The sequence below is a fragment of the Chenopodium album genome, chromosome 9 (genome assembly GCF_948465745.1).
Source record: "Chenopodium album chromosome 9, dcCheAlbu1.1, whole genome shotgun sequence".
In the NCBI taxonomy this organism is placed as follows: Eukaryota; Viridiplantae; Streptophyta; class Magnoliopsida; order Caryophyllales; family Amaranthaceae; genus Chenopodium; species Chenopodium album.
Window position 1 is genome coordinate 53,043,351 of NC_137842.1, and position 17,427 is coordinate 53,060,777.

General features: G+C 36.8%; 1 protein-coding gene across 1 annotated transcript; it reads left to right on the plus strand.

Moving 5' to 3' along the window:
* Positions 1-1,378: 1,378 nt before the first annotated feature.
* Positions 1,379-14,825, plus strand: LOC145559869 (sec1 family domain-containing protein MIP3-like). The gene is made up of 7 exons (XM_081621150.1): positions 1,379-1,686; positions 3,588-3,731; positions 5,303-5,452; positions 5,980-6,465; positions 12,376-13,893; positions 13,975-14,043; positions 14,391-14,825. The coding sequence occupies exons 1-7, from the start codon at positions 1,639-1,641 to the stop codon at positions 14,517-14,519; spliced, it is 2,544 nt and encodes an 847-aa protein (XP_081477276.1). The 5' UTR covers positions 1,379-1,638; the 3' UTR covers positions 14,520-14,825.
* The last annotated feature ends 2,602 nt before the right edge of the window (positions 14,826-17,427 follow it).

The following is a 17,427-nucleotide window of genomic DNA, read 5'->3' on the forward strand; positions in this document are numbered from 1 at the left end:
GAACAACAAGGTACCTCTGTTCTCCTTTCCCCCCCAACTACCAATTTATTGTTGCCTATAGCCCAGCTAGGCTCCTTTGACCAGGCCTGTTTGAATTTAGTTGACTTCAAGAAGAGTAGGGTGTTGAGCTTGCCACATAGGCAACCTCGAGACACAAACTATACCTGTGTGAATGTGTATCACTTCAGGGAGTTTAATCCTTGTTGGAACCCTGCTCCCCCTCCTCTCTCCCCTCATTCCCCTCCTCCCTTTATTTTCGATATAAATAACTCGACTACCTGGAGTTATTATAGGCCAGTGTTAACTCTAACAGAGTTCTCCACTTATTCTCTGTTAAAAAATGAAATCCCCCTGTTTAATTCGTTTGAAAGCCCCACTTCAAGATTTCATTCCTTTTTCCCATTTAAAGCACAACCACCAACTGTCTTCCTCCCCTTCCTCTTGCACACTACTATTATGGATTAAGTGGATGAATATAAAGTTGCCTTGACTTCAACAGACAGAGACTTTACACTTTTATTAATGTATAGTATTTTATTCACTTACTTTTTTCTATTTTATCTTTCTAACTTCATTTTGTCTACGATTGAACTTTTCACTTTTATTAATATACTTTATTCACTTTCTCCTCTTATTTTTTAAATACCGTGAAAAACACACAAATAGGAAGTATATTATGGGACGGAGGGAGCACTGATAATACTAATTAGGGATGTACATAGTTTGGTCTGGACTGTAACCAAACATGACCAAACTGCATTTTAGCGGTTTGATTTGGTTTACGGTTTGGTTTCGATTTTTGGGAAATACGGTTTGCGATTTGGTTTGGTTTTTCAAAAATTATAAATCAAACCAAACCGTAAACCAGTAAACCGCATTTTATTATTTATATAATTTTTAAATAAATTAAAATAGTTATTATATATTATAAAAAAATTAAAAACACAAAAAATAAAAAAAATAAAAACATGAAAAATCACTCTATACTCATTCTTATTTTCCACTGTTTTTTTTTTGTTATGTATTATTTTAATTATGTGTTATTGTGTTAGCACTTAGCACTTGATTAGTTGGTTGTTTTTTTTATTAAAACTTTGTAGTATAATTTAATCCCTTTGGGCTAATTATTTGAACTTTATTATAAATTTATTAATATTTGATAATTTTTAGGAAAAAATGTCGTCTCATCGTAAACCGCAAACCAAACCGCATTATTACGGTTTGGTTTCAATACTAATATGGTTTGGTTTGGTTTGAAAAATTGACAAAATCGTATTTTGCGATTTGGTTTGATTTAGACTCAAACCGTACCAAACCAGACCATGTTCACCCCTAATACTCAACAAACATCCGTGAAAAAAAAAAAAAAAAACGAACATTTCCTACGATATCCCTGAATACCCGCTCTAACCTGCCGGAGTTCAACCGTTGCCGGTTCACTCTTCCCCAATAATTGCAGTCATCACTTGCATTTCTTACTTCTAACCTTAATAATTTCAACTTACAATCCTTTCTCTAGATTTAATTATCTAATTTTTCAATCAAAATCAAATTAATTTCAATATCAAATTATCTTTCCCCAATTTTAGGTTCAATTTCAAACTTTTCCCTCGATTTCGGAATCTGGGATGATTAATAATGGCTACTGTTAATGTAATCAAGTCATCCCTTGATTCCATACAACAGGTAAATCTTCTTCTCCCTATTTTTTCCTCTTTTAAAAATTTGGGTTGTTTTTCACTTAATTGTGCTTTTAGATTGAATTGATTGTATTGAATTTGCAATGCCCTAGAATTTATCGATCAAATGTTTGGTTGTTCTTAGTCATACAATGGTGTATCGAATGCCTTTGTTTGGGGTAACTTAAGTTTCTGGGCTTGAGTTGGATTTGAACATAGGAAGATTTTATTTTTACTGCAAATTTGAACTTAGTTTCAGCTATTGATGATGAACTGAATTGTTAGTTCGGAGTTGATTGCACAAGTGTAATGTTCATTCTCAGTCGGATCGAACTCGAGTGTGCTCTTGCTTTGTGTGCCTTATGTTTGAAGTGCATTGATTTGAACAAATTATGAACTTTGGAATTAAATTGTTGATATTCACCATTGCTGATGGATTCTAGCCTCTGCCTTAAGAAATTAATTGAGCAGAAGTGGAGTGTCGATGCGAAGGAGATTATAGTTGTACTCTATGTTGCTAACTAAGTTGGAGATGATTGATGATGATTATTTATTTACATTTATTTTTCTTGGCCTGACTTTTATTACCCCTTAGTATATTGCCCCCAGTCTTAGCATGCTCTTAATGGGGTATGCTTAAGAGTTATTTTAAAGAATGGAGTTGAAATGATTGAAGCATTGATAGCCAAGATGGTTTGCCTACATGATATACGGAGTAGGATTTTAATTCTTGTACTCGTCAATGAGGATTCTCATGGGTTATATCTGGATCAAATATTCTATTCTCTTACAAAATCTTCCCTAAACACTTACTCATCGGCTCCTTCTTGCCATCTATATCACTATATCTTTGCTAGACTTCCTCCTAGTGTCTAAAATACATTCCATGCACTCATTCTTGTTGTGACTTAGTTTGAACCCCAAGGTTCTAGATTTTGCCTTCATTGCTCTAATTTTGCATAAACCCCAACTTTAATATCATCCACGAAGACAATTTCATCTGTAAACATCATACATTAAGGTATCATACCTTGGATAAATCTTGTTAATTCATCTAATACTACTTAAATGAGAAAAAGACTTAATGGAGACCCTTGGTAGTTTAATAGTGAAAACTGATTAGGAAATCCTTCGTTACTCCACAACAAGTCCTTACATTTGTTTTGATCTCTCGATACATATCCTTAACTAGGCCTATATACTTATGACTTGTGAGGAATAGCCTTCTTAGTCATTGCCCACCATGGCCACCCAAGCACTTCTCTTGGACTCTTGGTGCCTTGTTATAAGCATTCTCCAAGTTAATGATAATCATGTGCAAACCCTTTCCATTGCCTATCATATTATTTGCCTTATCAGATGTATAGCTACCATGGTAGACTGCCCGGCATAAACCCGAATTTGTTATGTGAGATCCTCGTACATTTCCTCAAAGTCTATCACTCTCTCCCATAGTTTCATGGTGTGACTCATGAGCTTTATCCCTCGATAGTTTGAGCCATCTTGAACATTACCTTTTTCTTATAAATAGGTTTTGATGTGCTTTTCTTCCAATCATGTTGCAAATCACTCCTTAAAATTATTGGTACCACAATTTTGCTTAGAATTTTTGTTAGAAAACAAAATACTATTACAGTAAAAAGTTTTGTTTTTCTCTGCTATGCCACTCAGTAGTATTCCTTGAATTTGTTAGGGTTTTGTCTTACAGGAATGTTCAAATTTTGAACAGATTGAGATAAATTGTTATTTTTGGCGCAATCCAAACAGATTGAGGGCCATTATGGCCTGTTTATCTCAGGGAGAAATGGAGTGTCAGTGTTTTTATTAATTTAATTATATGTTACTATTCCCTTCTGCTGCTAGCTAGCGAAGTAGTTCTCTGATGGTTTTTGCTTGAAATATATGTAGATATCAGAACACCTTCATGAGGCTGTTGTTTACCTAGATGCGGGTTGCACAGAGAGTTTCCAATTTATTGGTGCATTCTCTTTGTTATTGGAATATGGAGCACGTGCTGTCTGTTGCTTGGAGAACATGTCCCCGCTTGACATGGTAAGAATATATGATCTCCACTTTACTTGTTTATATGTTGTAATGATTTTTTTGGGACCAGGAAGTTTTTTTTGCTAATGTTGATGGGATGATGAACTGCCTAATAATGGCATTCTGCTTCTTCAATTCTTCTGCCCTGCTTTTAGATGTGCAACATCCATGGCCTGATGTGTGAAGGAGGAAAGACATGGGGAAGAAATCAGTTTATAATTACTGAGGGATAATACCATGTTGTCATTATTCAATCTTGGAATTTGTGTTCTTGAGTAGTTTCTTTCCTATTTATGAAGATGATGACTAACTTATATGAATTACTAAGAGATACTTCCTCCGTTCTTTATTACTTGACCTGTATTCCTTTTTGGAAAGTTTCTTTTTACTTGACCTGTTTCCTTTTATGGCAAATACAAAATTACACTTTTACTTATTTACCCTCATCACCATTAAAACAATAATAGAACACTTTCCCTTTTAACCTTTTATATCTTCCTATCTTACCTCAGTGAACACTCCCCCCTCATTCCTCCACCAGACCACCACCACCACCACATCCTCCCTCTTTTCTCTACTTTATCCATGGCAGCCACCACAACCACCAACTCACTTTTTTTTTTTTTTTTTTTTTTTTGTGAAACACCACCACAAGTCAGCAACATTTATAGCCTATGAAACAGAACCAAGTTCGGGCATGATTTCTCGGTCCGATTCGCTGCCGCCTTTTCGAAATCGATTCTTATCTTCCCTGAGATCCTCCCAAAGCTTCTTTCTCAAATGAAATGCAGTAATTGCAAATTTATGCAAACCAAATTCTTCCGCAAAGTTTACCAAGAGCCCAAAACCGAGGCTAAGATGGTTGAATTTGGCCGCCAATTCTAGACCTAAAACAAACACAACCAAATTCAACCTTCATTGCCTTAATTTTGGATCTCAATTTCTTAAATGTTGTTCGGATGATGGTGGTCGGAGTATGGGTATTTTCTTTCTCTTTCTCTTTTGTTGCCTTTATTTCGGTGGTGGTATGTACTAAGGGTACGATCTATAACCACCACAACCAAATCGAGTTTCAATCTTTCAATTTCTGTAAATTTACTCATGTATGTGATGGTGGTGTATGGTGGCGGCGGCCTGAACGGGGGCGGTGAAGGGTGGTGTGGTGTGGTGTAGGCGGTTTTGGTGGTGAAGGGGAGCTTTGTGGTGACTGTTGAGATGTACTCCGTAGTACTGTATGTGTGGGTGGAGGGGAAGGGTGGGACTGGAGGGGTAATTTGGTCCTTTAACCTTTATTCTTACTCTGCCTTAAAACTTGTGCCTATTTGCAATAGGTCAAGTAATAAAAAACAGAGGAAGTAATATCTGACATTATTCAATCTTGGAATTTCGGAGCTTCAGTATGTGTTATTTTTGGTTTCTGCATGCGTATTGGTCCTAATTTTTTTCCTACCTATGGAAGATGATGAATGTCTCTTATTGCTTTCATAATGAACATATATTAATATTATGATGTTTACCATGTAGCTCCAATTTAACCAAATTCAAGAAAGAACCTGTTGACTTTATTTTTGGTGCATTAGGTTGCTGATTGGAATGGAACAACAGACTCTGCTAAGAAAGTGGTTGTTATTACATCATGCCTTTTGAGTGATGTGCACCGTTATGTCTTACGTTGTCTGGGAGCACACCCAAGTATTCAGCATTGTTGCATATTCACTTCCATTTCAGAGGTTTGTTTGCTGTGCTTTGGATACTTTGTTCCCTCTCTGTCTTAATCTCTTTCCATTGCTTCCTTCCCTTCCTTTCTCCATTGGAACTTTTTTTCTTTTTTGGTCACTGTTTTATGGCTTCATTAATCTTTGAAATTGGTGGGCTTTTTGGATGGCTTCATGGATCTTTGTTTTAGTAATTTATAACAACTTTCATCCATAATTAAATTGGGATTTGTGTGTAAGTTAAATTTGTTGCTTTACATTGATTTGTTACAGGAAATTTGTAGTTCCACATTTATTTTTTGGGAGTATTTCACTCATTTTATTTATCCACAGATATATTAAGTTAGTTTCAATTTTCTAAAAAAAAAAGGAAAAAAGATTAGTGTTCAATCAGCTAATTAACCTCTAAAATGCCATTCTGGAGTAAATGCTTGTTTGTTGTTTCTAAAACTGAAAGTGAGAGAGCTTCACCTTTGATTTATAATACTATTATTTCTTTTCTACATTGTGTGATTAAATAAGTTTATTTTTCCCATTCCCAGATAGCTCACTCAGCATATCCAGATTCACCCCTTGGCCCAGATGCATTTAGAGAATATGAATCTTTGTTAATACAAGATTATGAAGAGCTTTCGAATAAACACAAGACAAAGTCAGAACCGTTGGATGAAAAAAACTTATTGGAAAACTTGGCTTCGGAGGAAGGTTGGGCCCAACTTGATGATAAAGACATTTCTCATGTTGTCACTAGCCCTAGTGTGTCAAGCGTCAATGAAGATAATCTTAAGCAGAGAGAACAAGTGTTGGCCGTGTCTGTGCAGCACTTCCCTATGATATATTGCCCCTTGTCACCAAATTTCTTTGTCTTGCCTTCTGGAGGTTCAGTTGCTCAAGCTAGCTTGTCAGCTGCGCATGAGCATTCACTCAGCCCTGGGTTGCCCCCACTAAGTACCGGTGTTGCTTCTGATGGTGAGGATGTTCCTGGGGCTACTCTTACAGCCCATTTTCTCTACTATCTGGCTTCTAAGGTAAGACATTTTTTTTTAACTTAGCTGCCAGTTGAGCTGTCATTATTGACGTACTTTAATTTGTTAAATTGGTTTAGCTTTTGTTATTTGCCATGCAAGTATATATAAACATCTATTAGTTGATATATGCGACACAATAGATAATATTAACAGTCATAATAAAGCTATTAGTGTCCTGCTGCATTTATGTTATGTCTCAATATTTCTGCCCTGAGTTTCTAGTGGAGTTATCCTTCTTCCCCCACCCTCAACCCTCTACTCTAGTTCCTCAAGCCACACATATTTTATTACATAAACACGCGTACACAAAACAGTAAATTTGTTAAATATTTGTTTTTTCCTGTAGTAGGTGTGACATGCTTCTTCTGTTTTGATCTGATGGTTATATGATAAATGGAAAAGTAACAGAGTTAAGTGAAGAATGTGGAATATTGTAAGAAAATAATGATAAAATAATGTATATTAGTGGAATGTTGTATGATAAAAAATAATAAATTAATGAAAGTGGCAATAGTTTTGAAAGAAGTACTACCTCTGTTAATTGTTTTGTGCAACTTTGAGTGGGTTCACGGTTGCCAATGCAAAAGATGGAGGGCATTGATTAAGGGATAGTTAGATGGAATTAATTAAATGTGGAGGAGAGAGAATGAATGGTCCCCCCATGTGCTTTAGTGGGAAAATCTGATTTCCTTGGTAGAAAATCTGATTCCCTCCCTTTTTTTTTTTATCAAAATTTCAAACATTTTGAAAATTTGGGTGGGTTTAAAATTCCCTCCACCTTTTTTTTTAAAAAAAACTAGCATTCAATTCTTGACATCAACATAAACAGAGCAGCAATCAACATTTAAGAGGCTTATAAAAGGAAGCCCCCATTGTCAAAAAGCTTTGATAGTTCAAAGCATTAAATACAGCCTGAATCAATGTTTTTTCAAAACAACCAAATGTTTATCCCAAAAGTTAGACCCTAAATTCTGAAATTAGCCCCCATTAACCCAAAAAAATTACAACCTAAGCTACATTAGTGTTGCACAAAGATATCCACCATCATCAAGAGTGCTGTTGCTCGTTCTCTATGTACGCAAAAGTGTAGGGAAGCTTCATCTTCACAAAAACCTTCATCTGCCACCCCTACAACATCATCAACAACCTACAACATCATAAAAAGATAGGGACCCCAAAAATGGCAGAATCTCAGCAGTTTGATATCGATGAATTACTGAGAGAGGAACTAATGGCAGAATTGTACTTTGAAGAGGAAGAACAAATTCAAGATGAAGACATAGAGTTCTATGACTCTGACAATGAAAACATGCAACATGAAGAAGAGTGTACAGAAGGGACTCAAGAAACAAATGAGCCAAGTCAGCAAGAGACCATCCACCAAAATCAAGATCAACAACAAGGACAAATTCATGCAACATATATAATCAACAGAAAACAGCTTACCATGTATCAGAGAAGAGAAGAGAGATTGTTGATGCAATGTTGGTGAAGATGCAAGATGGAGCTTTGCCAAGAGGATACAAAATGCAACTTTCCACACAATTCAGAGTGCATAAATCAATAATCACCAGAATATTCATAGACATTAAAAAACAGATGGCTGAAGGGAATATGATTGATGTCAGGACAAAGAAGTATGGCAAGACATGTCCAAAGCCAAGGGAATTCACAGATGAATTTCTACAATCAGTCCCTCTTTATTTAAGGCAGACAGTGAGATCATATGCAGCAGCACTGAACATTTCACATGTCACATTGCACTACTTGAAGAAAAAGGGAAGGTTAAGAACACACACAACAAGTTGCAAACCAGCACTTACAGCAGATCACAAGATAGCTAGAATGAAGTGGGTTTTAAGTCATATAAACCCAGTTGAAGGAAATCAGGACCCCACTTTTGAAGACATGAGTTATGCCATTCACATAGATGAGAAATGGTTCTACTTGAACCCTGACAAAAGGAGGTTTTATCTCCTTCCAAGTGAAGAAGATCCATACATGGCACAACAGTCAAGAAGATTCAAGTCAAATGTAATGTTCATGGCCATTATTGGTAAGCCATTGTATGGCATAAATGGGGAACTACTACATGATGGAAAGTATGGGATTTTCCCATTCACAATCCAAGACAGAGCAAAGAAATCAAGCAAGAACAGAGCAGCAGGAACAATGGTCACAAGGGCCCTTCAGAATGTAAACAGGGAGGTCATAAGGGACATGTTACTTAACAAAGTAATTCCAGCAATCATGGATAAATGGCGTGAAAGTCTGCCTAAGAATGTTGTCATACAATAGGACAATGCAAGGCCACATAAAATACCAAGAGATAAAGAGTTTGTTGCAGCAACAACAGCCAATGGGTTTAATATTAAATTTGTGTTCCAACCAGCTCAATCTCCTGATTTAAATGTGTTGGATTTAGGTCTGTTCAGGTCTATCCAGTCCTTACAGTATCAATCTTTTCCTAAAAATCTAGATGAGCTAGTTGAAAAGGTGATTGAGTCATACAACACATTCAAACCAGAAGTGAATAAGTACATATGGGTCACACTACAGAGATGCATGATCAAAATACTCAAAGGCACAAGGTGGGAATAGGTACAAAATTCCACACATGAACAAGAAAAAACTTGAAAATCTTGGCATTCTGCCAAATCAAGTGTATGTTGAGAAAGAGATAGTGCTGGAGGCTATAGAGTACTTGAACACAATGTTCAGACTAGCACCAGAAGAGACTCATGTAGCAGCAGAGGACATGGAGGTGGATGCAGATTAGACAAGGGTACACATCAAATCAGGACATCAACAAATACTGCCACACATAACCATTTGAAGTTTTTTTTTTTTTTTTTTTTTTTAAATCATTTGCAATCTAAATGAATAGGTGGTTAGGTGTATTTTGTGTGTTAGAGTGTCATATACCACTAAGGCAGTGTTGTGAAAGTCCAAGTACTCATGTAATAGGCTTTTTGTAGCCACATTTTGAATGGAATGAAAATGGTTATAATGTGAAGTCAAAAAATCCATCAGAAGTTCATAAGTTTGTTGAATATAACAACTGAAACAAGTTTACCTCAATATCACTCACTAAATTGTGATTAATGGAGCAACATACTTGTTCAAATTGAAATTCAATGGAGTCCCTTCATCATATGGATTACACAATAACAACAAACTCAGAATAATAAAGGGACTCTACACTGAGTACTACAAAGGCAACAATGAGGGACTCACATTAAAGGTGTTCTCTTCCACAAAGTTCATTGAGAACATTATATGTATCACACAAGCCAAATTAGCCTCATCATTCCTCAACCATATTCCCTTAAACTTGTTTAACTAGTTCTAGTACACAGTGATCATACAAAACATACATTTAGGGCCATGAACACACAACATACCCAGCATTCTGTCCACAATCCATCATACACCAATAATCATTCAACCAACAAATACCACAATAAGAATAAAGCAAACAATTACACCAAAGATAGCCAAAAATTCTCCAGCAACAATATTCAGTCACCCATCAACAACCACAAGCAGAATCAAGGCAAAAAAAACCAGATCCAACAAATTATCCACAATCCATCAGCAAACACAAACAGCAACATTGAACACCAAAAATCAATCATTAAATTGGGACTTCATCAACCACAATATACCCAGCACACAATCAAACAGATCCATCAATAAATAGGGAGCCCACGCATCCTACGCAAAGCCACACGCGCCGCCTTCCTCGAAGAACGAACCTTGGGTGGTGGCCGTTCCCTCTTAGATCTGGGCTTAGTTGGGGCAACAACACTCCCCTCTCCACTCTCAGCCACCACATCTAGAGGAGCCTCAGAGAAATCGAGTGACTTCCGACGGGACTCACCCTCTCCTTCCTCCCTCTTCTGCTTTTCTTCCTCATCTATGCTTTAAGGACTTGACCCAGTGCTCTGTAGGTGTATAAGGTACAGTAGGGACCCGTTTCACTTGACTCATAGAATTGACGAGGGAAGGGAGTTCCAGTCTCAAAGCAGTGGATGAGATTGGAGATCCGATTCTCCTCTCCTTTGTCGTTGGTTTCCATGTACGCATCCTTTAAAGGATCCAAATTAACCATTGTTGTGGAGGGAGTTGTATTTGAGAAAGATCGAAGGAGAGAGGAAGTGGGAAATCGAAGAAAAGAGGAGAGAGGAAGTGCACATCTGGAGAGAGGAAGTGGGAAATCGAAGAAACGAGGAGAGAGAAAACCCCAAATGATGAACCAGGGTTCATCCGGAGAATTCTCCAGAAGAAATAGAGGAGCTCAACCATCATCATTAATTGAAGGTGGTTGGGGATGTGAGTAAATGAGGAGAGTTGGGGGGAATTGATGGTATTAAATGGAGGGAGTCATTAGATTTAGGTGATGTGATTAGATTAGGTTAATATGATTAGATTAGAGTAAGGGCAAAGATTAAAAAAAAAAGTAACTTAAGTAAGGGTAAAACTGTCATTTCACACCTTTTTCCTTACTAAAAATAGGAAGAAATCTGAAAGTTGCACATAATACAAAACATCCCGAAATGGCAAAAGTTGCACATAACATTTAACGGAGGTAGTATTAAATAAGGTGGGCCATGTTTTAAAATAGATATTATTTCTAAACAGAGGGAGTGCGTGTTTAGAATGCAGATTTACCAATAAAAAGGGAATTAAGCAAGAAAATTCAGGAACTATATATTTATATGTTAACTGCTGGCTGTTGCTGATGTTGGTAACAAAGTTATATCCTACATAAGCTTAATATTTTTTACACTGCTTTGTCTTCTTTCTATGATCTAATTCTCTACGAGGAGAACATACACTTAAATTTTTTAGGAACTAAATTAATATTCAAACTTCTCCATATGTTATTACAAAGTGCCTTTGCACTTTTAAGGTCAATTGGGACGTTCATGCAGTGACTAGAGGTGAATCAAGCACTTTTCAATGTTTCCTTCATTTCTCTAAAATGCAAAACTTGCTATTTAAACAAAGCAATATTTTTGGTAATAGGATAGAGAAAGCGAGTGGGTTACTAAAAGTATTCTAAAGAAGATAGAAAGGATGGTATACTAGTAGAGCGAAAGAGTGGCCAAGTATGACTAAAGTAAATGGGCTATTGTAAAAGTAACCAAAAAGGGAAGTGTTATAATTCTCTTTGAACATCCTAGTTTATCAATTTTAGAGAAACGGAGGAAGTACACTACACCTTTGCGATTAGGCAGAAGTCTAACTCAATTCATTTGGCACTCCTTATAATGCTGTATGGGACCTAATGTAGCCACCCCTTTCCTTGTGTCATTTTCTTCTCTTTCTTCATCCTCACACGTCTTGCTCTCATATTAAATTAACTTTCTGCAACATTAATATATTCCTTCCTACATTTCTACATCAATCTCTTCCTTCCTACATGTCTGTCTTCACCGCCCCTCTTTTGTGTACGTGTGTGGGTTGGTGGGCGTGGGGGGAGAGTCCAGCATAGTTGTTTATTTTTTCAAATATACAAATTAGTGATAGAAGAGAAGGGAATATTTTTTTGATACTAGGCTGGCTGGTAGCTGTTGAAATCAAAACCACAGAAGTACATCAAGCATGTTTGTGAAACTTAATTGAGGAAATTTGTGTGGGTCTTTGAAGTGCTTTACTCATGAGTATCAGACAATAAGCAAGTTACCAACAATTTCAGAGTTCTCTGTGCTTCTGTGGTATTGGGCGCCCAAGGGCCTAGTCTATATTACCTGCATGGAACTTAAAATTGAATTGACTTTACCAACAGTGATTTCTTTTTCTATGTTGGATTGTTTGGTGGTATAGGTGGTTGTAATCTTGGTTTTGGACATCATTAAAATTATTTTTCTCTACTTAATGTTCTTTTCCTCTCTTGATTTGTAGATGGATCTAAAATTGGAAATATTTTCTTTCGGGGATCAATCGAAAATTGTTGGAAGATTATTGACTGATATGTCGAGCCTTTATGATGTTGGTCGTCGTAAAAGATCGGCAGGCTTGTTGCTGATTGATCGCACCCTTGATCTCCTGACCCCATGTAGCCACACTGATTCATTTTTTGATAGAGTTTATTCTGCTTTACCTCGTAGAGAAAAATCACCTTCTATACATGCAAGAAACTCTCAAGCCCAGGCAAAGACAAATACTCGCGTACATCGTGCACCTCTTGATGTTCGCATACCTCTTGACAATGTTTTCAAAAAAGACTACGGAACTGACAATTTTCAGCTACTGCAAAATTTTGAAGCTTTCCTTCAGGGGTGGAATTCCAGCAGCACTGATTCAAAGATCCAGGACCTGATTGACCTAAGCAACAAAATTCAAGATGAGAAGTCCTCTGGCTTCATAGAGCATTTATTTGATGGATCCTTTATGGCTGCAGAAAGTTTCCATGGAACACCCTATTTGGAAGCTGTATTAGGGAGACGAATGAAGGATGGGTCTGTACTTGTTAAGAAGTGGCTCCAAGAAACTTTGCGGAAGGAGAATATATCTGTGAATGTGAAAACTCGACCTGGTTCTGCCACAAAGTCAGAGTTGGAACCCATGATAAAAGCGCTGGCTACAACTGACTCATCCTTTCTTAAAAATAAAGGGGTTATCCAGTTGGCTGCTGCTACAGTGGCTGCTCTGGAAGACTTACATTCTGACAAATGGAATGCCTTCATCAGTGCAGAGAAAATGTTGCACGTTTCTGCTGGAGACACAAGTCAAAGCCTTGCTTCTCAAATAGGGGACTTGATCAATAAAAGCTTTTTAACTAGATCTCAAGGTGGAAAATCGAAGTCCTCACAAGGATTAATTTCTTTCAAGGATGCATTGCTCCTTACTATAACTGGCTATATTTTGGCTGGTGAAAATTTCCCCTCATCAGGATCTACTAGCCCTTTCTCATGGCAGGAAGAGCATTCAATGAAGGAAGCCATTGTTGATGCAATAATTGAGAACCCAGAATTGTCGGAACTCAAATTTATACAGGGTCTAGCTGAAGATCTTGAAGTTTATCGGAGTAAAATCAGTTCAAAGGAATTGAAGGCTACAGAGGAATTGTCCCTTGATGATTTTGATGGTGATGGATGGGGTGAATGGGGTGATGAAGATGCTGATAGTGCTAGTAATAAAGAACAAGGATATGATGACATGCAGCTCAAACTGGAGTTGCGCGATAGAGTTGATAGCCTTTTCAGGTTCTTTTACAAGTTATCTGGTTTAAAGAGTAGGAATGCACCACTAAGAGAAGGTTCTTTTACCTCAGAAGTTGGTTTTGGAGGTGATTCCTTTGAAAATAAAGGTCTTCTATATAAGCTATTATTGAGAGCGCTGGGAAAATATGATGTACCTGGATTAGAGCATCATTCTTCAGCTGTAGGAAGACTTTTTGGAAGATTTGGCCTTGGCCAGGTGAGGAAGAAACAGTTTCTTTAAGAATACAAACTTGAATTCTGAATGTTACTCACTCATTTTATACTGTCATCTGTGCAGGCAAAACCTAGTCTTGCAGACCAAAACATTATCCTTGTTTTTGTTATAGGTGGTACCAACGGCCAAGAGGTCAGTGATTTGAAAATATTTCATTCATGTTGCCTGCAGTCAACCTCTGCAAGTATATTTTCATGCTTTCAATGTGCTTGTGAATTACGTAGGCTGCTTTGGTGCTTTTTAAGCTCTACAGTTATTCCAATAAATTTTGTTTCTAGATTTTACCAAATTAAGAATACATGCAAACCTTGAGAGCCATATAGGAACCACTTTGAAATCTTTTCACTTTTGTTTGAGTGTTTTGCTTGAGAAGTGTGCTATTTTGAAGTGAAATTATTTGACAATCTTGTGTTGACGGATTATTTTAGTTGGTTGAGTAATTCCAGGAGACCTGATCATCTTCCTTTACATTTCACCAGGTACATGAAGCTTTTGAGGCACTGTCTGAAACCGATATGCCAAATATCGAGCTTATAGTTGGTGGCACAACACTTCTTACCCCTGATGACATGTTTGAATTACTGCTAGGAAACTCTAGTTACTTCTAATTCAAAGCTCTGTAGATATTGTTCTGATTCCCCCCAAATCTCAGCGCTGGTTACCTACACATCTGTTGTATATTTTTACATGCATCTTTTTTTTTTTTTTAATAATTATTTAATATAGATATATTTTTTTGGCGGGGCTTGTAAAATTAAAGGTAAGTGATCATTGTATTTTAGGCAATTTTAGTGTTTCTTTAAGTGAGTTGAGAAGCTGCCTTTAATCTTTGTTTGCAGCTGCCAATCTTGGTTGCATCTGTCATCCGGAGTTGTCTTCTTTTTTTTTTTTTTTTTTTTTTTTGGAACAAAGGAGTTGTCTTTTTTCTGACGGAAAGAAATTTAAGCGAAAATTTAACAATATTCTTAATCTTTGTTTGCAGCTGCCAATCTTGGTTGCATCTGTCATCCGGAGTTGTCTTTTTCTATCATCCGGAATTTGAATTTCGAATTGATTTAAGGAAATTTTCACATTTGCTACCACCGAAAGCACCCTGCTTCACATTTACAATCGCTTTAATTTTTTATTTTATTTTACTACCACATTAATTAGACTTTGTTAAAAATCACTACCATTTAACGGAATCCGTTAAGGTTTCGTTAAATGGGCCCCAATATTTTATTAAATAATAATTTAATTTATTTTTAAAAAAAACTTAAAAAACCAAAACACCTATCCACCAAAACCACCAGACTACCACCCTCCCCCCTCCCTTTTTCGACACCCAAACGTTCCCTGATGCCGGCAAACTCTAGACCACCACCACCACCAACACCACCGTAACCCTCAAAACCCGGAAACTCCCCATACCTTCACCACGATACCACCTTAACTCCCAAACCCAGAACACCACCGAAATCCCTATACCCAGAACACCACCACCCACAAACCACACCTCCCTTGTCTCACCACCACGCACAACACCACCGCGGCAGCAGCAATTTGCGACAGTAGCAAATCGAGGCAGCAATTTGCGGCAGCAGCAACGGCAATTACGGCCAATCGCAACAACCACCCTAAAACGGTGGGAAATCAGAGGAAATAGAGAGTGTGGGGATGTCTACGACGGTTTAAGGTGGCAATTGCGGCCAATCGCAACCAACACCACCCTAAAAACAAAACCCTAAAACCCGTTTAAGGCGGTTTTAAGGGTGGTGTTTAGGTTCAGGGTCAGTTTTTTGGTGAGGGAGAGGGGGGGGGGGGCATGGGATCGTGGCTAGAAAGGGGCTACTGGTGGTGCTTGCGGCGGGAAGGAGCTGTTGGTGGAGTTCGCGGTGGAAAGGGGCTGCTGGTGGAATTCGCGGCTGTCGTGGGCTTCTTTGGGCGCCGACGTTGATGGGAAATGGAGGTTGGATAGTGTCAATGAGGGTGGTTGAAGATGGAGTGGTGGCGGTGAGGTGGTTGGACGGTGGTTGGGCTCCACTAACGGAAATAGTAATGGCATCAGGCAAATGGTAGTGATATCTAAAGTTTTGGGATTTGGGTGGTAGTAAAATAAAATAAAAAATTAAAGCGGTAGTAAATGTGAAGCAGGGTGCTTTCGGTGGTAGCAAATGTGAAAATTTCCTTGATTTAATGTTATTACGGAGTTGATTTTATCATTTTGATGAATCATTTAATTGAAAGATGTAACTGACAAATTCGTTGTTGAGAGAAAAGATATTTTTGATTTTTTTTTTTTTAATTTACTTTTTTGTCTTGGTGTTATTTTCTAAGGTTGAAGATGATGTTCTTCATATTCTGATATATGTTCTTTTATCATTGTATAATTGCAATGAAATATGTTTTTTAGTCTGATCAAGCTATAGGAAAATCATGTTCTTTTTACTTATATAATATATTAATATGTTCTTATATTTTACATTTTGAAAATTTCAAATTTAAGAATGAAAATTTGAATTATATTTGTGCGAAAATAATTTTAGATAGAAAATTTTTGATATCTGAATATTTTGAAATAATTTGACATTAAATTATTGGTAAACCTCAATTAATAATTATCTTTTACCCTTTTCAAAAACTAGATCTCATAAAAAAACTATGTTCTTTATATTTCAGTGATATGTTCTTTTATAAATTCATGATGTTCTTTATAATTATATACTAGTTATTTCCGCTTTAATCCGGGTGTATCATGAGCGCAGGGTACACCCGGGTGTACGAACCACCAATTGTTATTTTAGTTCTTATGGGACCAAATTGAGTTTAGAATTGAAAAGAAAACAATTATTGTTTTCTTTTCAATTCTAAACTCAATTTGGTCCCATAAGAACTAAAATAACCCTTAAAATCTTACTCGAGCGATTTTCTCTGCAAAAAGAATAATTGCACGCAAATCAATGCATTATATGACATGAAAAACTAGGCACTTATTTTATTATTGTAATTCCGAGATTATTTTGGATCCTTAAAGTCTAAAATGACCCATAAAACCTTAACGAGATACATTTTCAGCACGCAAAATGTGAAAAAAAATTGCAGACTAACCATTAACGGAAACCATAAAGTGGTAGCAATTTTTTTTTATTTTTTTATGGTAGTAAATAAAATAAAATAAAATAAAATTTCAGATAGGTAGCAAAAATCAAATTAGTGATTTTTGGACAACTTAAATGTTGTAGAATTCAAATATTAAGTGTAACGCTGATGTAGATGGAGGGAGAAACTTGAGAGAAGAAGACTTTTCTTCTCCCTCCATCTAAATTCTCTATGTCTATCCTCTTTCCAACCATTTTACATGTAGAATCTCTCTTTCTCTCCAACCACCAAATGTAATCCTTTTCTTCCTCTTCTATACACTCAGCTTCAATTTGCTACAATCATTGCAGATGACAAATCCTCCATGGATGCTTATTGAAATCCTTCGTATCATCTCCTTTTTTGGGTGGATTCATTCACAGATTTCTGCAAATGGAA